Genomic DNA, 26,806 nt, shown 5'->3' with positions numbered 1-26,806 from the left:
AATGAAAAATCCTCTAGTTCCCTGTACAGTCTGGTTATCAAGCTCTTACAGTTTGCTACTATGCTTGACCTTGTGTGAGGAAATTTAAGGATCCAAAAATTTTTCTCCCTTTTCTCTGAAGATAAAACATTTTGAAATTGCCTGTGTGTATACATATATATTATATGCATATATATATACACACACACACACACACACATATATTGGGTAATTTCAGAAAATTAAGACAGCATGATAATTCCTTAATTAAATAGACTTTTTTTTTTTCTAAATTGAGCATTAACCTACAAAAGGACTCTAAAGAATCTTTAAAAGGAGACCCTACTACAAAGAAAATGTAATTGGTCCGGCAGAATTAGTCCTCAGATAACTATGGGATTGCTATGAATATATATGAAGCACAATGAGGCAAGCGGAGTTTGTCATTCCTTAGTGACTGAAGTGCTGATGTGACTATTTTTTTTCAAACTGCTGCTAAGGAAGAACTCTGGAAAGAGACTTGGCAGCTCAAACCTAAGCTGTCTTTTAGCTGGAGCTCATCTTTACACCAGGAATAAAGAGGATGGAATAGTTCCATGACAATTCTAACAAAAAAATGATTGCATTCTCATATCCTGAATCTTAGTATCATGTAATAAGTAAATACTAGTCCCTAAGAATGATGTCTGTTATAAAATGGAAAGTGGGACACACTTATTCGGAGAGAAAAAAAGATAACTATGGGCTGAATAGTCTTTTGTTAATAATCTTCATGTAACTATAAAAAGACAGGGGTTGCATAATTTGCAAGTTTCATAATTCCTTGTATGATGGATGATACAAGGAATTATGATGATTTGATGATAAGGGGTAACTGAAACTCATGTTAATTGCTAAGCATGAAATGAGTGCTAAACATTAACATACACCAAAAAACAATTTTTCAGGTATATAGGATGTTAGTTCAGTGTATTTCACATAGTAGGTACCTAATAGGTATCTACTGATTTAATTGATTTGAAAGTCAGAAAATTTTGGGTAACCAAAGAAAGTAGATAATTAGCACATTTATTTGGATAATTCAGAGCTCCAATTAAGCCTAAATTATCTGGATAATGTTATGAGTTATATAGTCTCTCTTCTTTATTTAGCTTTGGCATTAGAGTCCAGTATATGACCAACGTTTCAATCTGTATCTGCCAAAGTAAAATGAAAAATTAGTAATTATTCAATTTGGGGCACCCAAGACTCTGTATTCCCCCATAGTTATCCAAATAATAACAAAGAAAAGATTTAACTATTTTTTTAGGTATACATTTAAGAGGAAAGGAGATATTTTCTTTTAACAATGTCCCAGGTGCCTACAAACAAAATTATGAAAACTAAAAATGCAATCAGGTAAAAACACAATCAGGTAGGTGCATCTTTTCATATTTTTAAAAGTTTGTTTTTAGTTAAAATAATTTTTTAAAAAGATTACTTTAGTATGGTAACATCTCATTTAATATGAAGTGACTTTTCTGACAGCCTCAGCTCTGTGGAACATACATGAGAAGCCAGAATGAAACAAGAAAAGCCTCTAAACTATACACTCGATTGATCCAAAGTTCATACAAAATAGCTCACAAATGTTGTCCTCAAGGACTCTTCTGAGACAACTCACTCTCATTTTAGACACATTTTTACCAAGCTTAGTTATCTAGTTTCTAAGATCAAATTAAATTAGATAACAAAGGCAAGAATTTTTAGATAAGTTCATGCTTAAACTAAGTAAGTAAAAAACATTTGAACACAATGGGATGTTTCATTTATTTAAAAAATTGTATGTAATTTTTGGGTGATACTAGAAAAAACATTCAGTGACCATAAAAAACAAGTAAAGCAAAGTAAAATGTGGTATGCTGAATTGAGTGCTAGGTTGGAAGACAGGAAGACTTGGGTCCAAATTCTGCCTCAGACGCTTATCTATAAAATTAATTTGTTGGACTTGATCTCTGTACCTCCTTCCATCTCTAGATGTAGAATTCCATGATTAAAATCTTCACTGCAAAATTTTGTAGTAGAGAGCTACACTGACCACTGACTCAATCCTGTAATCTTATAAGCTACTTTCCCTTCTACTGAAACTGCTCTCTTCAAGGTTACCGATGACCTCCTAATTGCTAAATCAAAAGGTCTTTTTTTTCTGTTTTTATCCCCTTTAACCTCTGTGATAATTGGCCCAGTTGAGAATACTATTCCTTCCTTTCTAATTTCTATTTCCTTGCTCAGTGTCTCCTACGTAAGGATTGCACTTACCCTCAGTTGTAAACAATGAAACCTTTCCTATTCTTCAAGATCTGGCTTCAATGCAATTTTTTTTTCATGAATTTGACTCTGATATCCCTAGCCCAGGATCAGTATTTCCCTCCTTTCTCACATCTCTCATGGGTTTTTGTTGGTAATACACAGGCACTTAATGCATTTTATCTCCTAATGTGATTATTTGTATATGCTATATGTCTTATTTTCCCTCAAAGAGTGTAAATTCCTGAAAAGCAAGGTAGTTATCTAATTCATACTTGAATTCCTGGACATTTGGATAATGTCTTGAGCATAATAGGTGATTAAAAAATATTTTTGAAGCTAATTTAATTTTGTTTGTTTCAGAAACAATTACTCATTTAAATAGCACCATAATATAGTAAAATGATAGTAAAGGGGAAATACTTTAAACAAATAAGGAAGTGCTTAACTGATTGTCTTTGCATTTAGTTATGTTGACAGGTCTACCTTGTATCATAACTGTGTTTTTTTGTTTTTATTTTGTGTATTTTTAAAACATTAAGACTCTTCAATAATGCTTCTATGACTCTCTGATCTTAGTCATGTTGGTATTTCCTTCATCAGTACAATTGTGATCCCTCCTACCTTCTCACACCACACAACCCTTATTGATGTTCTTCCACAGAACCTTCCTATAGGATTTTCCTGTTGCAATTTGGGGTGCTGAAAACCCTGAAATGTAAGGGTTCAGGGGTGTCTGACTGGAAAGAATTCAACCACTCAAGCCTTTCAGTCAAAATTAATACAGAAAAAGGGAACAATGGTCAATGAAAAGATCTTCATGGGATTAAGGAGTGGTTAGTAGATTGGGGTGGGCCAGGGGCAGACAATGAAAGGATAAGTGGTCAGAGAGTCACTGTGAAAGGACTGTTAAAAGGATTCTTGAGTATCTAGGTGGACTTGGCTGGCCAGATGCCTTGGATGAAACACCAAGGACTGGGTTGTGTGGGAAAGTTCAGAAACTGGACTGCTTTTGAAAACATGGTCTTTTCCTTTTAGGGGTTCATGTCCTATCACCCCATCAAACCCACAAATATGACACAAAGTTATATACATGTGTTTGAGAAATGTTACTTCTAGGAATATATATTTGAAGTTTCCTGTCTCTTTTTGCTCACCCCACTCATTTGCTCCATGTCACTTATCGTTTTTGTATTTCTTTGTAACAGTTCTCACTATTCTTTCTCAGTCTCCTTGGCTGCATCATCATTCATGTTCTTCCCCTTCAGTGTGAATTTTCCAAGCTTATTTTTTTGACCCTCTTCTCTCTAAATGATCTCATCAGTTTCTATGGGTTCACTTTTCCTGTTTATGTTATTCCCAAATCTCCAAAACCAGCCCATACTGATGCATAGAAGATTAGCTTTTGTTTGCTGTTACATTTTTGTATGCTCACCTGGTGGATCATGGCCATTGACTTTTCACTTTCCATTCAGGACCAGAGCAATAGGAATGCTTCCAAGTGTGTGGGTCCACTTGAAACACACTATACATGTGTTTAATCTCATCCTAACTTATCTCTTGTAGTACTGTATGTCCCACTGATTTCTACTCAACATGTCGCAAACTGAACTTTTTTTATCTTCCCTGTTTCCGTCGATGACATAATTATCTACCAACTCCTACCAGGTTTGAAACCTTAGAACCATATTTAAGTCTTTCTTTTCCTTTGCTCTGTGTATCCAATAATTTGCAAAGATCTATCAATTCTACCTGCAATATAGTTCTCAAATCCAATTCATTTTGATTTACATGGCTACCCCCTGAGGCCAGGTACTCAATATTTACCTAGACTGTTGTAATATCCCTCTCAGTTAGTGTCTCTGATCTAGTCTAATCTACTTTTTATGAAATGACCAAAGTCAACTTACCAAGGTATGAGAGTGATCATGCCATTCTCTTATCTCCAAACCTTCAGGGACTTCTTCTGACCTCCATAATAAAATCTGAACTCATTCTGATATTTAAGAACCTCTATAATCTGGTTCCTTTGTCCCTTCCTGGTCCTTTTTACTTATTGTTATCTTTTTGTTGCATACACTCTATGTCCTTGCTAAACTGCATTTACTAGTTCTTCCCTGAACTCAACAGATTTACTTCTGTGGATTAAGAGGTTATCCCCCTATGCTCTCCCCTATCATCTCTGCATTTCATTATCCTTATCTTCTTTATAGTCTCAATTTAGGAATAATGTCTTACTTAAGGTCTTCTCTGGTCTCCCAGATGAATCATATCTCAAGCACTTTCTCTGGATAACTCCATGTTCCCCTCTTTGTATTCTACTCAACTTTATATATAACATATATCTGTATCCACAGCCTTGTCATTCCATGGGGTGATAAATTCTTGAAAGGCAAAAAAGGAAATTTTCATTCATGTTTCTCCATATCCAGCAACCAGTATAGTGACTTAAATATAACAGAAACTTCAAGAATGTTGGTTGAATTTAACTGAATATATTTTGCTATGTAAAATTAAGATCTTAAGAATTGGATTGCCTAATGTATCTCTTCCCAAGTGATTCTGTTTTATAAGATGTTCTGAAGCACTACATAAATACTAGATACTATTATCAAAATTTGAAATATATATAGTAAATATAATAATGTTCTTTTAATTTTATTTGTTAGGGTAGTGCTAAATGTTCTGGTTTTATGGCATTTAAAAGGTCTTGGGGGGTTTTCTGTGGGTGACACATAATTGGTTATTGACTACTGGAAAAACTCAATTATTCCTAATGTGGGAGAAAAGAATAGCAGAGGAAGTAAAAATTATCATTTTAGATAATGGTTTTTTAAAATCTCAATTCCCACCAAATATTTTAATAGGAGCTACCTATTTAATAATTATTCATAATCTGAGATTCTCTGTCCCTGTTTGAACAGTGTGAAAATGCTATAAATAGTGAAGTGAAAAAGGAAGGAAGGAAAAACAGCAGTGGTAGGACAAGATCATCTGGAAAATGGATCATCAGATTGGAAAAGTGTCCTACATATTTTTGAAGAAAAAAATGTATCCTTGGCCATTAAAACAAAAGAACAGTTTGGTAAATTTTCCTAATGTGGCAAAGAAAAACAGAAGAGAATGATTTCAAAAAAAGGCTCATCTAATGATCTGAATATTTCCTAAAAAGGTTAAAGGTATTGCTTAAGTAAATGAAAATAAAAAGTTGATTTAAGAGTATATTCATAAATAGGAATGGGACATGAGATATGAGCAAATATGAGGTTTTTAAGTTAAAGGGTTGCAATTTTGGAAATCAATTCAATAAGTGTTTATTAAATACCTTTCATTGACTAAAGTGTGGAAATACAATGACAAAGATGAAAATCACACATCCTCAAAAACATATCCTCCCAAGAAAGATAATATAGATATAATATAGATATTCATAATTACATTTTGGACACTGATACTAGGGTTCCCTAGTGACAAAAACGATCAAGAGTATAGCTATGATTGTATTGTTACAGGACAGGAGTGGGGAACATGAATCCAAAAGGGTCACACTTGAGGACTTAGCAGCATGTGGCTTTGAGGCCTTAGGCTTCCCACCCCTGGGAACTCCTGGGTGAGAAAACTCCCTTCAAAAATACAAGTATATGCTTTCTTTAGAACTCATAGCCTCAGAGAATTGCCTTGGACATTGAGAGGGTAAGTGGTTTGTCCATTCACAAAGAAGCAACATTACACCAAGGCCTTTCTGGCTTTGTGGCCATATAATATAGTTAATGGTAGGAAGAGAATATAAATTTAGGTAAATCAGGCATCAGACACTTACTAGCTGTGTGACCTGGGCAAGTAAGTAGCTTAACCCTGTTTGCCTCAGTTTTCCTCTCTGTCAAATGAGCTAGAGAAAGAAATAGCAAAGCACTACCTTATCTTTGACAAGAAAACCCAAAATGGGGTCACAGAGAGTGGGACATGACTAAAAGGAATGAATAACAACCAAGGCATCACGTTGTCACATATTACAAATCATTATAGTTTTCTTAGGCAAAAATGAAGATAGTAATTTCCTTTGCACATGATATATATTCACATAGAAAATAGAGGCCAGCAAACAATTTCTGACGACTGTGTAATGCATCTTGTTCTTTACACAATTAAAAAAAAACAGTATTTGAAGTATTTTTATTTTCTCCTGTTTGAAAATATCTTCTCTAGAAGTTATATTTTTCTAATTGCTGATGGAATGTGATAATTAGTATACAAATGTAATGCATACTAAGAATCTAGGAGTCAATTTGACAGTGCTCTCCTTTCAAAAATCAATTATTATAATTACCATATCAGCATCAGCTTGTCTGAAGGCCATGTTGATACTGATGGCCAACTTTAATCCAGAAATACAAAATATGTGAATTATTGACCATAAAGTAATTCTCATATTAGAAAATAGATATTTTGCTTATCTAGTGAGTTTTTTTTTCTTGTTTTGTTTGGTTTTCTTTTGTTTTTGTTTTGGACCCTAGTGGCATAATTTTCTAACAAACCAAAAGAACCCAATACTTGTAACAATCCTGAAAATTCTATCTGGTTTACAGCTCAGGGCAGGATATAAGCTATTAATGAAAAATATACTCTGTGTCCATCTTGAGGAGGGATTCAGAAGTAGCTTTGCTTATGAAGAACTCTGAAGATACTTTATAAAGATAGAACTAGACTTTTCTTCATTCTCTAAGCAATTACAGGAAATGTGCAAAAGATGACATTGAGACGAGGAAGTGTGACGAGTGTTAATTGTTTGAGCTGTCTATTTTCTTTGACCATTAATGTCCTTGGAAAGTTATTCAGTGACAGTATTTGGTTTTAGAAAAAAGTTGAAACTCATGTCACTAATTAAATATTGATTTTTCTACCCAGTGTTGAATATAATCAGAATATCCTATTGCATGAGAAAATGCATCATTCTAGATCTGAAAACTGGTCTATAGAAAACTAATTGTGTAACATTTCCTAAGATCACAAAATGAATTGTGATTCACAAGCTGGAAGAAACCTTAGAGGTTATACAGTCCAACATCTTTTGGAGGAAAGTGAGGTACAGATTAGTGCTCAAGATCATGTGATTAGTAATTGACAAAAACATACATATTATTCTGTCTCTCACTAACACTAACCCTTCCCCTTCTATTATAGATTAACAGATTCTAATTTGAATTGAGGAAATATTTCTGCTTACCATTAATGACAATAAAAAAAATATATAATGCAATTAAAGGATTATGTCAAATCAGAAGAAATATTTAGATGGCTGATTTAAAGACACTATCCCATTTTATGTTATTCTCATTTATTTATGCTATCCCATTTTTCAGAAAAGTAAAACTGAAGCTAAAAGATAATTATTGACTATTATGGGAAGAATATGAAAAGAAACCTTATTTAAATCCAGGTTCAGTGTGCTTTTTTTTCACTGCATCTCTGAAATTGAAGAGAAAAATCCTATTTTGTTCTTTCATAGACAAGTAACTAGTACCTTTTCACATTGTTACTTACATTAGCACAAAATGAAGTAGCACACTGGCAATTATCTGATTAATTTGATTAGTGTGAACAGTCACATGTGATAAGCCAGGTCCCATCATCTCTACTTCATTTTATACTGTGTAGAAAGATTTCCCCCAAAAAATAATTTAAAAAAGAATCCTGTTTGGAGCTGGAAGATTACATGAATGGGAAAGTATATATTGAATAGTCAATCCTTACACAGAACAAAATATGTCTGTTATCCTCTGTTTTGGAGATTAGCATCTAGTACCTAGCACACAGTACCTGACATGTAGCAGCTACTTAATTAATGTTTAATTGAATTAGTAAATAAAATTATGATTAATTAAAAGCTATGTTTAACACATGAGCACCAGCTTTTCTTTAAAATGTAAAATAGAAATTAGTGATTAACTTCCCCAATGATTTATACTTAAATAGGAATACCAAGAAATAAAGGAGCAGGGGTATAAAGAGGCCAGAGGCCAGCTAAGAGGTGATAATATATAGTCTTTGTTTCTGCCTAAGTTTATTTTTAATGGCATAAAAAAATCATAGCATTAAGGAAGAAGAAAAATATAGCTACTTTTTTTCTCCGAATAACAGCATTTCACGTGTATAGAGAATGTTATATCTTTAAAAGGGTATTTTCCACCTTTAAAATTTCTGGGAAGTATACAAATGAAGAAACCTCAGCTCTGAGAAGTTAATGGTTATTTGTTCCAGGTACACATACCTAATAAGCCCAAGGGATTAGAGCTTGGTTTTTAAGTTTGTAATTCCAGTGGTCCTTATATTAAGCTTTCCTTATAGTTAAGTTGAAGTTGAATTTGAACTGAAATCTGAGAAGGGCTAGGATATATCATTACTTGCGGTAGCTAAGGGTAGCCTTTTATATAATCTGAGGCCCTATGTATCTGAAAACCACGTTTGTGACTCTTAATATGGTAGGTGCTGACACTGGAGCTGGAACAGGGATAGATGTGTTGAACATAAAGGATGTTCCCTGAAGACTTTATGACCAAGAACAGTACTTCTATTTTAATATAACAGTGGATCTCTGAGGCAATATTAGGAAACTTGTTCAGAAAAACTAATAAGCTAACTGCTGCTATTTGGAGTGTAGGCCATTGTGTTCCTAAACGAGTTTGAGTATCTTTTTTCTGATTCTTTTAAGAATTTGTTGTTATAACGCCATATTTGTAAACAAAACAAAAAGCTGCTGAAGGTAGTGATGAATGCCGCTTAGTTCTCTAACGAAGTAGGCCGTTGTTTGATATTTTTAGTTTATCAGAGATTAATGCCAAATGGAGTCACATAGTCCTTCTACTCAACAGGGAATGATTCTTATTGACTTTAACACCAACAAAAATAATGATGAGTAGTACTTTGTTGATATGCCTTATATACAGTGAACCTCAATACAACACCAAGCAAATAGACTGTAAACTCCTTGAGGGCAAGGATATTACCTATTTTTAAATTTTTTTCATAACCCTGAGCACATAATGGGTTTCTTAGGGATTTTTAAAAATTGATTTATTGGAATTTAGGGAAGAAATGTTTTAATTTCCCTTCAAGACTATTACACCTAAATAAAGCCATTAAAACAACTCTAATTAAAAAAAATTGTCAGTTAAGTCTCTTTTAAAATACATTGAGATTTTAGTAACTGAAGTACAGTTTTGGCAAAGGGAAGAATGAATTTTCAATGGAAGGTACGTAGTTAAGTGCAATGATTTTAATTGCTTCAGTCATTTTAGAATTGAAATATTTTAAGAGATCACTTCTTTCTACATATAATTTTATATTTAATGGGATCTAGTTTGACTTGTAAATCTCAGCTTGTGTCTCTACAGTGTCATTAATTCAGCACCAATATATTGGGGAAGAGGCAGACTGTTAGACCAAGAATCAGGAAGACATGGATACTTCTATCACTTTTTAGCTGTGTGACTATAGAAATGACCTCCTGTCACATGTAAAAAAGGGGAAGATAATACTTGTACTAACTTATAGGCATTTATATTGCATTAATCGGGATCAAATGAGATAATCCATATAAAGTTTTTCAAACTTACTATTCTATATAGATTTCACCAGTTATCAAGCAATGGAACTTATAGCACCCAATTTTTTTGATGCAATATCATTAAAGATTCGTTGATTTGATATTTGATTTTTTCAGGATGCTATATAATATTGTAAGGTCACAGCTTACAAATTTCAACACTTTTCTATTTGGGGCCATCATTGAGGGAATTATCTTCTTCTCTTGATTCAAGAAAACAGGAATTATTCCCTCATTTTTTTTTTCTCTTTCGCTTAAAGTAGTAGAAATAAGTGGTTTAAGCATTCTCTTATAAGTATTAATTAGCCATTTTGTGAATTTTTTTTCTTTCCTCAAATCTATCTCATTTGGACCAACAATGAAAGAAGACATTGATACTGAGTGCCATTTATGACCCGGGAAAAGGAGCTGAGCCATATACTCCTTAAGGTTAATTTATAATGTAATGGTGATACTGGTACCATTAGACTAAGAAAAACATATATTATAGTATTAATCATAAACAAATGTTGTAGCAATATATTTTTATATAACTGTGGAATTCAGTTAATTAAAAACCTAATTAATGCTCTCTAAGTTATATGTATGAATAATGTATTTATTTTCCATATCAGGAATTTATGTAAAAATCAGTGATATAATAATGAAAGGGTCAACTTTCTAAAGAAAGTTCAAAAGTTACCAAATACACACACACATGTGTGTGTGTGTGTGTGTGTGTGTGTGTGTGTATTTAGCAACTATAGTTGTGATAAGGGGGTAGAAATATCCTTATTTACTGCTCTGAATTTTTTAGTCATTTAATTAAATATTTACATTTTGCTAGCAAATGACAATATATCAATGTTAGTTATATTATTTTATTGATGTTAATAAAATGATTGAGCAGTAGGTACTCATTAAATACCATTTGAATTAAATTGAAAATGTCTAAGTTAATGCTCACTTCTACTTCCTAGATGTTACAAATTATTAAGATAGTTGCTAAGGAAATTAATTTTTTATCTATATACTCTACTTATAATCATAATGTATTTTTTTCTTTTTTGTGTATGTTTGCTTAAGAAGAAGAAATACTTCCATTTTCTAATACAGGGAGTGGTATTGATTTGAGCATGTTCTACTGACTAATTTGGAGACAGCATGTCTCCAGGAAGGGATTACAAATTTGAATGACAGAGACACATCTCCATCTTTATGCCATTAACAATGAAAATATTACTGAAGAATGTAGCATTTACCAATGGTTGGGTTTTGCATAAGGACTACAGGAGAGAGAATTCAGTTTGCTTCAAGTAAGGAGTCTTTCCAGTATTTCCATTAAAAATAACAAACAAAAAAACCTATGCATTTTCCCCGGCCCCTAAAAAAGTTCTATCAAAATAGAAGTCATTTCATGGAAAAAAAAAACAAAAAAGATTCCCACAGCACTTCTTTTTAATAACTGTTCAGCTACAAAATTTTATTGGTATCCTTTTATGTTCCCTCTAGAGGATGTAATGCACAAAAGCATTGCCACGGAACATATAAAATTACAAATGAAATTTATTGTAAAAAGTAGAATGTCTTCTAGACTGGTGTCAGTATTTATTTCATTCATAAACCAAAACTGTAGGTATAATATATTCATTGTCAGCAAGTTCATGTGTAAATTGCCATCCAACGGTATTGACTGATATAAGACAGATATTGAAAAGACAATTTAAATTTACTCTTCCAAACATAAACTGTTCCACAAAAGCACTGTAAAAACTCCTTCAAGGTTTTGGGTTGTGCTTGACATTTATGGTTAACTACATAATTTGGTTGTGTCATAATCCATCGTGTTTGGCAATTTGGAGTTAAAGGCCTGCAAAGCAGATTGAATTCTCACCACCTCACTAGTTGACAACTTGAGTCTATGACGAAGCAAGCAAGAGAAAAGGTCAAGACGACGTTGACCAGGTGGGGAGAGTTTATTTACACGGTCCCTTATCTCAAGCAACTGCAAAAGTGCTGAGTCCTGGGATCCCTGAGTGTAGGGGTAGTCCAGCTGCAAGATCAAATCCCGAATTGCTTCAGGGTCAAAGTGCATGCTGTAGCCAAATACTTGAATATTGTTGATTTTCATGTAGCCCAGGTTCCGGGAAGGGTCAATAAACTCCAGTGGTTCATAGTAGATACTTTCATTGCCATTTGGACCATTTGACTTGATGCGACTCCTCAAGTAGATATGTACTGTTTCAAAAAAAGTCTTCCACTTGTTGCCTAAAGTCAGGGTCCAGTTATAACACTGAAGTGGTAAGTCCAACTTAGTCCGCTCCCAGTCTGGGAAGCTGTTTTCATTCACAGGCATAAACCAACTCTCAGAGTGGCTGCCTCCAAAAGGATTGACATAAACAGCCAAAACTGGCTCCAAGGTGCTATTTTTAGTTAAGCAAATCTGCAGAGAGAGACCCAAAATCATATGGACAAGGCTTGCTTTGTACTTGTTGCTCTTTAGGGTAAGGAGCATTCGTTTGCGCCAGGAAGGATCAAACCAACTATTGAGACGCATATCATTGCTGATGAAAATGGCATGGACTTCAATTCTCCTGTCAGTTTTCTGCAAAAGGTATTTCATTTCTAGGTCCTGTAGGTCAGTTTCAAAACCAATATAGTGCTCTGTGGATTCTGCCACTTCTGGTTTACAAAGCCCTTGACTCAGCATATATCCGGTATTACAATTTCCACATCGTGTACGATTATCAGGAGCACAGGTCAAGCATGAAGAACCATCTCCTACAATGCAGGGGAGGAAACCATGGCAGGCGACCTGGTCATTGGGGCAAGTACAAGAGTGAGTTTCTTCAGAAAAGCTTCCCAGAAGGCCATTTTCATTGCAGTAAAGAAATGACTGGATACGTGTTAACCAGTAGGTCGAAGATCTAGGGAAGAAAGAAAATGAAAACACAAAGAAAATATAATTACAAAGAGATAAGATTGTCTAACTTATACCTAATTCAGGAACCAACTCTACAGCATAGTATGATCTGGACAAGACCTCAAAAAGTCATCTAGCTCAATCATTCTATCAATTGTGTTATTTTGTTTAGTTTTTCTGGCAGATAAAATGACATCTAGACAGATTAAATAAGTTATCCAAGGTCACAGGTAGTAAGAGACAAAAAATAAAATTGGAATGCAGTACCTTTGATTATAAATCCAGCATTCTTTTTTGCAAATCTACAGGTTATCCAGAAGACCTTCAGGGATGGAGATCTCACTGCCTTAAGATTTTCTGTTCTACTACCAAATAGCTCAAATTGTTTGGAGTTTTCTCCTTATACTAAGACAGAATGTATTTCCATGATACTTCTGCCCTCTGGCCCTCTTTCAGTCTTGTGGGTCTAAGAAGAATAATTCTAATCTTTCTTCCACAAATTTATGCCTTCTTAAATCTTTAAGCTAAATATCTTTAGTTCCTTAAACTAATAATTATAGACTTTTCATAGTGGTTTAAAAAAAAAAAGGTCAGAAAAAAAGATACTTGTAACTCACATTGGAAAGATTTTATAATCCATATAACACCATACAAGGCTAGGGGCATTGGAGTCCAACCTGAAGTAGAGTTATTCTGAAAACATCCACTTTTAAAGAAATACCAGAAATCACCTCCTGGAATTATAAGCATAACCAGTTACCCTGCAACCTGATATTCAAAATGATTATGCCAGTGAAAGATCAAAGAATTATTGTGAAATGAGAACCTGAGATAGAAATACAGTTTTTTGTATCAAAGTGCCTGCAGTAGACTTAAGGCATCCTTTTATAAATGCTTATAAGGCATACTTATATAAATGCTTAAAAGGCGTATTTATATAAATGCTTACTTTTCACTCATTCAAACTCAGCATCAGGAAGGATTAGTTCAGGAGCAATCATGAATAGAAAGTAAAAATGATAAACAGAAGGGAAAGGAGAAATATATACACCCATGCATCATATACATTTAAAATCAATGTATTTAAAGCTTGAAGGTTTATCCACCTTAAAAAAGAGAAATGAATAGCACCTGAGGTGGAACACTTTTAATACATTTGGTTCTTTGAGGACCTTATAAATAATAATTTCTCTCTCCAGTGTCCATTAGGGGAAGAATAGACAGAGTCTAGAGATAATATTTGAAAGACTCAAGGGATTACACAATGTGTTTGATTTGAGTTTTGAAACATTTTTTTTCAGCTACATATTTTAAAAATCAAATTATTCATAATGCCTAAATAAGAACTAAAGAATCAGCCAGATAATAATTCTTTATTTCCCCTACTATTTTAAAATGCAGATCCTATTCAGGTCTCTGAGCATAGGATTAATTACAATATTTCAAGTATGCTATTTTGTAGTTTGATGCACAACGTAATATGGTTTTCCCCAGTGCAAACTCTGTTTATTCCTTTACAGGAACAACACTAAACTATAAAAACACAATTTATTTAGAAAGCTATTGAAATAAATTGATGAGTATGCTTTCATCCTACTTACATGACAATTTGTGAACATCAAAGTCAAATCTTGGGCTGTTGACATTTCACATCTTCAAGTTATTAGCACAGTGCTTGGCACATAGTAAGCACTATGCAAATGTTAGTTATTGTTATCATTAAGCACTGATAATATGTATGTTTTCTTACCACAGATTCCTTTAATCAATACATTTTTATTTTAGACTGTATAGATTAATAACTAATCATATGATGCTTGTATAAGGAATATTTTAAAGCAGAATTTGAAGATGAGTAAATCAAGTTTAAATTCAAGAATAAATCTAGTATTATTGACCACTGCATCAAATATTCAATTTATCTTCATGCTTAAAATAATTTTAAGAAAAGGATATACCTCTAGATTCCCCTAAATTTTACAGAAAATTATAGAGAAAAGTGACTCAACAGAAGCAGAATCATCCTTCCATGATACAAAGTCATAGACAGTAGAAGACTAATCATGACAACTTACTTTAGGACACTGTCCATATACCAAATATCCACAGATCTATTTGGGCCACTAGGTAAATATGCCAAATCCAAAGTCACTGATTTAGTAAACTGTGAGACATCTAGCCTTGTTTATACATACAGAATAAAAAATCTATAGGTTTGAAGGGACCTTAGAGATTATATAGTCCCACCCATACCAGAACAGAAGTGTCTTTTAGTGTAAAAGATAGGAGCGTCTTTGATCACTACGGCTAATGGAAATTATTTCTTGACTTCACCTTTGACCAAGAGAAAAAGAAAATCTTTAAAGGAAATGGTCAAAGAATTATTTTATTTTATTTTATTTTTTGTTGTGGAATAACTTTTTTGTCTGGCTTAATATGATTTCAGAATTCAGATTCTGAGTAAAGTTTACCACAGTCTAATCTAAGGGGCAAATTTGTTTTGGTATGTTTTTCCTCCTTAGCTATTCCATTTTGTATCTCTTATTTCGTTTTTCCAAGTACTCATGTAGCCCAACATCCAGAACATTAATCTCTCTGGAGTTGCATTTGTAATATTACAAAGTTATTCTCCTATTCTAGGTTTACTCACTGAGCTTCTCTCAATCAATTTTCTTTTTTTTTTCTTCTGTTTGCTCAAATCTCCAGCTTTAATTTCTAGATTTGAGGTGTATACATGCTTCTGTGAAACTCTGCTTCCATACTCCTTGATAATATAGATAGGCAATCCTGAATTTAGTGACTAAGAGCCTCTTTCTTCAGTAATTGTCTGATCTCATCTTCTGAGGTTTGGGTCCGCACTGTCTGAGATTGTGAATGTTGGGCTGAGTGCTGCCTGGCAAGATGTAGCCTTAGTTAGGTCTTCCAGCGCTGAGCACAGGTCTGGTTCTGACTCTTGCTTTTGATGGAGACTGTGAGTTGTCCTACATTGGGTCTGGTCTACTTTTAGATAGTCCTGGCCTAGATAAAGGAAACTATAACTTTCTCTGTGATTTTCTTTATCATTGTTCCTTTTGATACATTTTTAACACTGTAATGGTGTATTTGTGAGGGGTCTAGGATCTTCTAAGTCCTAAAACATCATTTTCTCATGACTCAATGTCATTTTAGAGTCAAAAGTATCCCATTGCATTTTAGCTTTGATACATAACTTGGAGAAAACTGGAGGAATACATTTGGGATAGACCAAGGAAAGTTGTTATCATCTATAAATTATTTAACTAGTTAGACCTACATTCATTGAAGAAATTAGAATAACATGATATTCTAGCTGTACCACCTGATTAGGACCCACTTGAGAAGGGGAAAATTTTTTAAGGTAATTCAGGTGGAATGTAGAAGATCTGGGATTTAAAATACTTATCAGTGATTTGGATGAAAGTACACCATATTTGGAGATAAAGCAAATCTGGGAAGGAAAACTAACAATCGGTAGCAATGTCAGCATTCAAAATATTCTTGTGTTTAAAATAATAGCCTAAATCTAATAAGATGGAATTTTGCAAAGATTAATTTTGGGTTTAAAAATAATTTTCCTAGTCCAATGTACTAATCTGACATAAAAGTGTGTATAGAAAAGATATGGATATTGTCGCAAACCATAATTTTTAGGAGGAATCAACACTATGACATAGCAGTCTCTCCTCACCACAAAAAGAAGCCCCGTCATTTTGGGCAAAATTAAGTGTCCAGAATAAGGGTAGCAATAGTTCCCTTATGTGCCCTACCACCACCACCACCACCACCACCACCACCCCATAGACCAAATCTGAATTACCATGTTAAGTTCTGGATACCATATTTTTAAAATGATATTGATAAACTCATAATATCCAGAAGTACAACTAGGAAGATAAAACTAGAAATCCTCTCCTAAAAAGACAAATCAAAAGAACTACGTATATTTAAGCACTGGCAAAGTAAAAACAAGCAGAAAGAAAAATGTCTCGGCCCTCAAGCAGCTTATATTCAAAAGAGGGAGAAGAGGGCAGAGCTACCTGTACCAGGGACATGGTTTTGAAAAACCTGGAGTGCAGCCTAGACAGGAATGAAGTACAATGAGCAATGGGTGGAAGCTGGAGAAATGTGATATAGGTTTAATATAATGAAAAACTTTAACATACAAGCTAAATCCCTCCTAGAAGCAACATAAATCCATTATTTTAATTTTTTAAGAGGAGGGCATATACATCATGCCCCCAAAATAGGCCCTAGAGTTTTTTTTTCTCCAAATTTAATTTTGTTTCTTTGAGCATGAGAACAAAGCCTGAAAAATACTTTTAAATGATATACAATGGAATGATTAACTTGGAAGTCATGGAGGAAAGGCAGTTAAGAGATGACAAAAGAAAAAAGCAAAGGATTAAGGTTATTTTTAACCTCTGTCTTCACAAAATGTTCCTCTAGGTATATAACAAAAAATAATCATATGAAAAGAAAGGAAGCAACATTTTTAAGGGCGTAATTTGGTTGCCTTCCAATAGATGTTGATGTCTGAATTGTTGTCTTAAAGAAAGAAAATGCTCACATTATTCCCAACTCTGTGTATTATGTTTACTTACATTTATGTATTGCACCGGTGTTTTTCACATTCCTCATTCAGAAAAAGACCGCTCTGTGTTCATTGCATTTTTATCATTTTACTATAACATAGCCTGCATTATTTCATTGTGACACTTTTAAAACCATACAGTCATTCCAATAGAAACAATTCGAATTAAAAATTAAAAAAGAGATAGCCTAGGTATTTAACAATTCACAATGCAGTTCTTCAGCATGTGTATGTAATATGACAATGACAATTACCTTCTTTTAACTCTTCTAACTATTAAGCCCCTTACAGGCACTAAAAATAGCTCCTCATTACAACTTTCTAAAACCTTTATTACTTTCCAAATCTGTGTGATCCATGGCAGCATTCTACAACCCACAAATATAATTTCAAGGCCTTTTTGGAGGTTAAATACCTTTTTAGGATAGAACATTTCCTTTTGGCCTTCATAGATTTGGTCTTCTCTGACCTTAATAGTTTATACTAAATATGACATTGGAGTTCCTCTTTTACAGTGAGTTATAAGAGCACAAGGTACTTATTAGCCTTGTTGCAGATAAATAATAGCAAATATCATTTAGTCTCTCTCTCTCTCTCTCTCTCTCTCTCTCTCACTGGTCTGTTTATTTCAAGCCATGGCAGAATTACCTTGCCTCATAGTATCTCCTTGAAAACTCTGTTTCCTATTAATAATGCCCCTACCCAATGTAATGATATATCAGTTTTAAATTGGTACCCTTCTTTGTTCTTTCATTCAGGGATCTCAGCCTCCTGACCTGTCATTATTAAATCCCAGGAAATTAAATAGAGCTGCATGGAGCATTCTTCTTTGTCCCTTTATTTTACTCAAAATCTTACTTGTCCTTCTTCCCATTTCCTACTCTTTATTCCAGACACCATTTCAGCTGTGAATCATCCCTGGCTTTTAATTTTCAGATATATTAAAGTGCCTGGCAAAGAACCAATGAAAGACTGAGTTAGATAGTCAAAGTTTGTACTTTTTATTTTCAAAATGATAGTAATTAGAAACCAAGTATATAAAAAAATTATCCAAAGCTAGGTATTTTTTTTAAAATTCCCATCTTGGAAAAAATGGTTCAAAAAGCAATGGTTTTGTACCTATATGGATTTTGATGGTAAATTTCCAGTAAAGAGAAGTAAAGACCATTAGAAGAAATAGATCATTGTTAATGTTAATGAAAGAAAACAGTGAAAATGGACAGGGAAAAGCAAGAAAAACCCAGAACTGTACTTACAGCAAGGAGACTTATGGGACAGACATCTATGGTATAATTCTGCCTACTTACAATAATTCAGCGTTAGTTAACTATGAAGAAATGACAATCTGAGTTTTTAAATGGCTACTTGTTATCATGAGTAAAAGAACAATGATTGGCCATTTTGTAATTTCAGCTTACAACATGAAGAGTATAGAAAGCTCTTGAATAAAAAAATTTCTAATGTCAAGTAGACATGAAGTAAAAGATATGACTAGAAGTTGGGCCCATCCTTACAGTATGCAGGAGAACAAGTTGGATTGAATCAAGAAGTTGAATAAGCAAAGGAAAAACAAATTAAACTGTTTCTAGTATGTGAAAAATAGATTCAGCATTCTTGGACTATGCTAAATACTGGGATTATGGTTGTTTTGTCCTTCCTTATCAAAAGAACCAATAACATTAGGAGGGTGATGTCATAACTTGCAAATGAATTGGATTGAAGTGAAGGAGACCCATGAAAAGTCACCAACTTCACTTTCACCTCCAGAACCATCTGGATCCAGTGGCACGACATAAATCAGGGTAACTGGTGATGGATGCAGTGGGAGACATTGGCCTTTTTAAACTAAGGTCTTTGTTTGAGACTATACTCGTTGGGTCACTAAGGTTAGGTAACAAATGAAGCAAAAGAAGGCCTCTTTTATCTACTTAAAAAAAAATCAATCTGGGAAGGGAAGACCCTCAAGGTACTAAGAAGCAGTAATGAGTGGAGGGATGGCACTCTTTGGTATAAAGGTGGTTTTTCCATTGGTTTCACAGGAGGGCCATCTGGGCTCTGTTGGTCATTGTTTGGGTTTTGATGGCTCAAAGTGAGTATAAATAACTACTGAGGAGAGAAAGAAAGAGAAAAAACAACGTAGTCCCTGATCTCAAGAAACTCACTCTAATGAGGGAGACAATTTGTAAACAATTATGTACAAACAATACATAAAGAAGATATATAATGTTTAATCTTACAGTAAAGACACTAAGATTAAAAAAAAAAGACTGAGAAAGGATTCTTAAAGAAGATAGGACATTAGTTGAGACTTGAAGGAAGCTAGGCAAGGTAGAAGGCACAGATGAGGAATAAGAGACAGATTTACAGACATAGATTACAGATTATCAGCAGAAGGAAAAAAGACTAGCATTAAGGGGGAATAAGGAAAGGCTAGTAGAAGGTAAGATTTTAACAAGAACTTAAAGGAATTCAGGGAATCTAAGAGGTAGAGATGAAGAGGGAGGGAATTCCAACAATGAGAAACTGCCAAAGAAAATTTTGGGAGTTAGGAAATGGAGCATCTGATTCAAGAAGCAACAAGGAAGCACTGGATGGCAGAGTTTGTGCAACACTAATAAGTTATAAAAAGACTGGGAAGTGTAGGAGGAGTCAGGTTATAAAGGAATCTACCAAGACATTATATTTCTAGGACAATTCTGGGTGGATCCACTATGAAGAATATATTTAGAGAATGCTATATGTTACTTATAGTTTTATCATAGAATCCTATAATTTCAATTATATCAGGGGCATAGCAAATTTGATGGTCGGTGGAAACTAGGAAAAAGGTCACTAGCTCCACTTTCTAAATCTAGGCCTTTGCAGCCTGGCTTCCAAGCTGATTTTTACCAATCCCACCAGGATTCTTTGCAATTTTGCTAAGTAGAGCCATCCTGATGATTTGAAGGAAACCTAAACTAATGAGTAAGGAATATGATACTAGGTGGAGCAATTTTGTATCTGTATAATATATGAAAAGCAATTTATAAACCTTAAAATGTTACCAAATGATTGTAGAAACATATAAGAATTTAGGCAGCAGTAGAAATATAAATTAAAATATTGAGAACATAAGACTAAGGACATCTACTAATTTTTATTGTTCCTGGCTGTCTTTCTGGATGTGGATACAATAATTCTGTGTCATAGCTAAAAGAACATACCTCACACCCAGCTCTAGGGAAGGTATTTTATCTGTGATCCAGCAGACAAGAGCAGAATGCAGCATAGGCCCCCAAAATGCTGCACTGAAACCCATGACCAGAAGATGGTACTAAACAGCTGCAAAAGGAAGCTATTCAAATATTCCCAGCAGAGAGGAGTGAGAAGTAGGAAATTACAAACTCCAAAAGAAATTTGCCTGATGACATCACCAGAACAAGGCAGAATCACCAGAAGACATCAGCAGCTCTACACACTGGAGAGAGATTCCCCTGGACATAAATATTGCCTTGTCACAGGTATTCCCTACATGCATTTCCTTCACACACATGATCTATACACGTACTCCTTGATACCTGTCCCCTCTTCACATATGTGTTCTCTACCCAACAGGTAATATGGCAATCTGTGGAAGAATTTACATGTGGGTATATTTCTTATTAAAACTAATTTACTGATTGGCCTACATCACATATACATACATACATGCATACATATATACACACATATACATGTATATGCATACATACACACATATATGCGTATATGTGTGTGTGTTCATCCTTCATTGCCGAAGAAGACCATGCCATCTGAGAAATGATGACATGACTTGCACTTGACTTTGTTTTTTTGAGGGAGGGAGGTCTATGCATCTATATCTATCTACATAGATAGATATAGATATCAGAGCTTACAAATATTGATTCTGAGTTCCTTAAAATGGGGAACAGTTGGTGATCTGACTGCTAGAGTTTGAAGGGACCTCAAAAATTTGTATCTAGTTCAATGAACACATGAAACAACACTTGAAAAAATTAGCTATATAATCTTTGCTTAAAGATCTCAAACTGGGATCTTGGTGGGGAGAAAGAGGAATGACACACTCTTTCCTAAGGCATCCACTTCCATTGATAGATTAAATTGTTAGGTTGTTTATCAACATACATTAAGCCCAAATTTAGCTCTATCCAACTTTTATCTATTTTTCCTGAGTTGCACTCTCTAGTATTAAGCAGAACAATTTTAATCTGTATTTCATGTGACAGATCTTCAAATCCTTGAATACTATTTTCACGGTACCTCTGAGAAGTCTCTTTTTTCAGAATAAACATACCCAGTTCTTTTTCCCCATCCTCATCTAACTTGAGTTTCTTATCTGTCAGGAACTCAAGGCAATGGAGTAACACAGTAAGTAAAGACTGCTAGAATTGGATGGAGTTGGGAAAACTTGAGCTCAAATCCTCCCTCAGACACTTATTAGCTCTTTGGCATCAGGCAAGTCATTTCAGCATTCTCAGCCTCAGTTTCCTCATCTGCAAAATGATCATAATAACAGCACTTCCCTCACAGAACTTTTATGATCATCAAAAAGGATAATATATATAAAGCATTTTGCAAATTTTCAAGTGCTATATAAATGCCAATTATTATACTATTATCCACCATCTTGATGATTAAATTCAGTTCAAATAGCTAAGATGATTTGTGTGTTTATCCATCCTTTAAAATGAGAAGTGATTCTATATTTTTTTTCTAAAATTAAGTTAGGATTTAAGGGCAAACAAAATTAACATTGTACTAATTTGATTGGGTTTACACCATTATTAAGTGAAAAATTTCATTAAGAAACAAAGAAACCTAAAGCAACAACCAAGGGTTTTGTTCAAAGGGGTTTTGTTTAAAGTGGTTTTAAAAGAATATGTAGAAACCTAATTAAGATTAGGATGCTTGGTTATATAATTTGCTTTAAGTAATAATGTTCGGAGGATTTCTCTCTAAATTCTTTCTCATTTATGCTTACTTAACAATTAAAACTAAACCTCAAATTCACATGTGCAGTTGTGAATTTTATATTAGCATCAGTATGTAAAATAACACAGGATAGGAAGTTAGATGTGTCAGAAGACTGAGGCTACATAGTTGTGCCATATGTATAACTTATTCTTATTGAATAACTTTTTCTCTTGAATCATCAGTCTAAATCTGGAAAAGGAAAGCTGAGAATGAAACATTTCTGCTGAATGACTAGCATAGATATGCACATAAACAGAAAAAATGGCCACCACTTACAAGCATTTGAAGGAACATCATACAGTAGATGGATTAGACATTTTCTCCTTTGTTGTGGAGGAAAAAACGAGAAGCAGTGGCCGAAGATTTAGCTTCAATGCAAGGAAATTTTTCCTAATCTTTAGAACAATAAAAACATGGAATGAGTGACTCCCAGGAGATGGTGGGATCCTCATCACTGAAGGTCTTCAAGCATGCAAGTTAGTGTCTCTGAGCCAGAAGAGCTTGGTTTCAAATGTACATCTTCTGGCTTTAATACTAATACTTCTTACACGACACTGTCTATTCCATTGTCTATAGGTGCACTTAGTTTTTCAGCAACTCACATATCTATAGCAATGATCAGCTAATTACCAAATTGTACCAGCATTAATCCAATCCTGGTCTGTTGGTTTACTGACTTAAATAATTGATGATGTCCTCATTAGGGGATCTTAGTATATTAAAATATTTTTTAGAGTTATTCTGTAGTAAAAATATAATACATGCAACAGAAAGAATTTCATCTGTCTGTAGAAGTAAGAATAAGATTTTGGATATAACACAATGAGAAAAAATGACCCCTAATCCATAAGATATATAGAATGGAGAATTAATTCTTTAATTATTAACTCCATTAATTCCTTAAATTTTTAATATTTGATAATAATATCAGTGGCCTAATTTTCCCACCTCTACCCAGAAATTCATTTTGAAAGGGTATTTTAAAATTTGCTTTGCATTTCTATTTTCATAGAATTCTTATTCCGCAACAATGCAAATTAAAGTAAAATATCACTCCTTATGGCTTTTAATTAAAATAGTATCTTTTTAAAGTAAGCTTGTCTTTTTCCTTCCCCTTTTTATATTTAGATAATTATTAGCAAATAGAATAACTGATTTTCCTCAGCTATTTTCTTAATCTAATCTGTGTGCCTTTTCAATTAATAAAAGCCCATGATTTATCCTTCAGATCATTTAGAAATTGAAAAAGAAAATATGTATTGATTATATTGACATATTATTTTATTCTGTCACCTCTAGTGCAATTTCATAGGATTGATATTGTGATCAGCAAAGCTTATTACTTTGAATTTTATTTATTTGAATTCTCCTTAGCTCTGTGAAGAGAAATAAAATGTTGCCACATTTTTTATTGATCAAATCCACCAATGTGAAGTAAGTTCTCTCTCAATTACACAGCAACTCAACAAAATCACATAAGTATCAACTAATCAAGACTGTCAAAATGATTTTTTTTCACATTACACAAATCAGGTTTTAAATTATGCCTGTCAGACAAATTCTGAAAATTGGACATTCTGGTTTGGTTTTTAAGTTCTCTTCATTTCTGGGCAATTGAATATCTTTGTTATTATATAATGTAATGGGCTATTACCTTTTGATTCCATTAAATTATTTAGGCAACAAATACATTCGAATTTTTTTGACAAATATGTTTTTAAGAGAAATATATATTGTTGGATCCTCTTTTAAATCCTTATGTGATTCCAAATGTTCCTAAGTATAATGCTTCAAATGTTGGAATTATTTTACAGTTTTTCAGAGCAAAATCTCTTTCTTTAGGCTTGCTTTTGGACAAGATTATCTAGTTTGTTTGTTTTTTTTAAAGAAACAAATCAAAATGGATCTGGAATTTGAAAACTGGAGTTTAAATATCCTCTCTGCTCCTTTCTACCTGTACAACCTTCAGAAAGCTATTTCTACTACCTACAACTCAATTCTTTCTTCAGGAAAATGCAGGAATTAGACTAGATGATTGCTAAAGTGCTTTCAAGATCTAAAATCAACACTTATATAACCAGTAGGTGTTCCTGAAGAGATAAGATTGAACTGATCATTTCTTGGTCTTTTCTGGACATGGGTAGAACTGAATTCTACCAGACCCCACCTGCCTCCTCCCAAGGGACTGGATCAGGGTGTAACTTTCGCTTTGATCACATCCCTCTTCTCCTTTTCTCTTCCCTCTCAGCCACAGTTTCAACAATTAATTCACTTTTAATATAGTAATCATATAGAAGCCTTCAGGTCCTATTCTCTGACTTTTATGGGGTTTAAATCAAATGGAAGATATTAATAAAACACTTGGGCATGGTTCGATTCAAAGATCACAATAGCTCAGAAATCTCTCAAGTTTGATAGAAGAAACCTCTCAGAACTACGAATTCCACAATGCCAATCAGTTCCCAAATAGCTAGTGTGTGTGTGTGTGTGTGTGTGTGTGTGTGTGTGTGTGTGTGCTCGTGAATGGGGGGAGGGGGAGGAGAGAGAGAGAGACAGAGAGACAGAAACAGAGACAAAGAGACAGAGACAGAGAGAGAGACAGAGACAGAGACAGACAGACAGAGACAGAGACAGAGAGAAAGAGAATACCATGTTTAAAAACTTATCCATATATTCTTTTTGCTTACATGCATTTTTGTTATTGCATATCAAGGAAGAAAGTTCTCTCAAGAGGAAGCCAATTTGGCTAACATCCCTAAACTTTGAATAAAATTTTAGTAGTGACAGAATTATATAATTAACTTTACTAGAGAGGGGTTAGGGAAGCAGAGACAATAAATACTACCTGACCAGTTCATATTTCCAGGCCTTGCCTTCAAGTCACTTTTAATCAGTCAAATAGTATTTATTAAGTACTTGTTACATACCAGACCCTCTGCTAAGCTCTAGGGGTACAAAGAAAGAAAAACAAACAAAAAAACAAAAACCGAAACAGTACCTGCTCTAAAAAAGCTCATAGTTGAATGGAGAAGATACCATGAAAACAACTATGTACAAATTGTGTGTGTGTGTGTGTGTGTGTGTGTGTGTAGGAGAAATTGGGGGTAGGCACTCAGAAAGAAGAGATTAAGAGGGCTGGGAAAGCCTTCTTGCCAAGAACGTAGAACTCTACTTGCCACTTGATAGTACCCAAGGAAGCTAGGAGGTGGAGATATTTTTGCTTGATGATTCCCCAGTTTGAGTTAATTGCTATGGTAAACTGATGTGGGTTTTTAAGAATAGCTCCAGAATTCTATTTTGGTAAGCTGATGACCAACATAACTAAGCTGAGAGTTACGTATGTTTAGTCAATTATTCAGTAAATGATTCCAAAGTGTTGATTTGTTGTTTTGTTTTGTTTTGGGGGGGTTGCATCTCATAAAAAAAAAAACAAAAAAAACCAACTACCTATTGATTTGTAATGAATTGCAATAGAGAACGCCTGGAGGCAGTAAAGGATCTTTTGAAATGGCAAAGATATTTAATATGGTGATAAAAGGAGGGAAAGGATAAGGTCTGCCTACATTACTACTTGGACCAAGAAGAGTCATTTTCTTTAATAAGCTGTTCAGTTTGCCTAACTTAGTAACTGAAAGGAAAGCTATGATTCTTAATTCTGAACAACAGTGGGAAGCCGGAATTTAAAAAAATAGCACAAGAGGCTTTTGAAAGACTTTTCACAATACTAGAACATTTGTACAATAAATCATACTATAGCTGGAGGGAAAAACAAGTTTACCAAGAAAGGCCAAATGTTCCTGTTTTGAATATACTATAAAAACAACTAGCTAGTAGTGGTTTATTTTTCTCATAAATGTTGGGAACTTTTTAAAAAAAATGTCATTTATACTATTCATTGTTGGTAGAATTGTGAACTGATCCATCCAATTTGGAGAGCAATATGGAATTATGCTCAAAGAATTGTTAAACTACTAATTATTAAAGAATTATTAAACTAAAAACTTATTGCTGAACCAGCAATACCACTACTTGGTCGATTTCCAAAGATGATTGGGAAAAAGGAAAACAATCTCTATGTTCTAAAAAAATTTTAGCAGTTGTCTTTGTGGTGGCAAAGAACTGGAAATTGCAGGTATGATTGTCCATCACTTGGGGGAATGGCTGAAGAAGTTGTAGTATATATTGTGATGGAATATTACTGTGATATAAGAAATGATGAGCTCAATGATTTTAGATAAAACATGGAAAGTCACAAAATAATGAAGAGCAAAACAAGTAGAACTAAGAGAATACTGTATACAGTAATAATAATATTGTTTTAAGAATGATTTTGAGTGAATAACTATTTTGTCTACTATAGATACCCAAATGATCTATAAAGGACATATAAAGAAAGTTGTTATCTGTATCCAAAGAGAGAACTGATAAATAG

General features: G+C 33.8%; 1 protein-coding gene across 4 annotated transcripts in view; it reads right to left on the bottom strand.

The window, feature by feature from the left end:
• Positions 1-11,302: 11,302 nt before the first annotated feature.
• Positions 11,303-26,806, bottom strand: part of BRINP3 (BMP/retinoic acid inducible neural specific 3) — a 536,581-nt gene continuing 521,077 nt past the window's right edge. For all 4 annotated transcript variants that reach the window (XM_072648361.1, XM_072648360.1, XM_072648359.1 and 1 more), the window contains exon 8: positions 11,303-12,774. In XM_072648361.1, coding sequence (XP_072504462.1) covers positions 11,658-12,774 — 1,117 coding nt within the window. In that variant the 3' untranslated portion in view covers positions 11,303-11,657. The remainder of the gene's footprint in view (positions 12,775-26,806) is intronic.

Source organism: Notamacropus eugenii, chromosome 2, assembly GCF_028372415.1.
Source record: "Notamacropus eugenii isolate mMacEug1 chromosome 2, mMacEug1.pri_v2, whole genome shotgun sequence".
Lineage (NCBI taxonomy): Eukaryota > Metazoa > Chordata > Mammalia > Diprotodontia > Macropodidae > Notamacropus > Notamacropus eugenii.
This window is presented reverse-complemented; position numbering and strand designations above follow the sequence as displayed.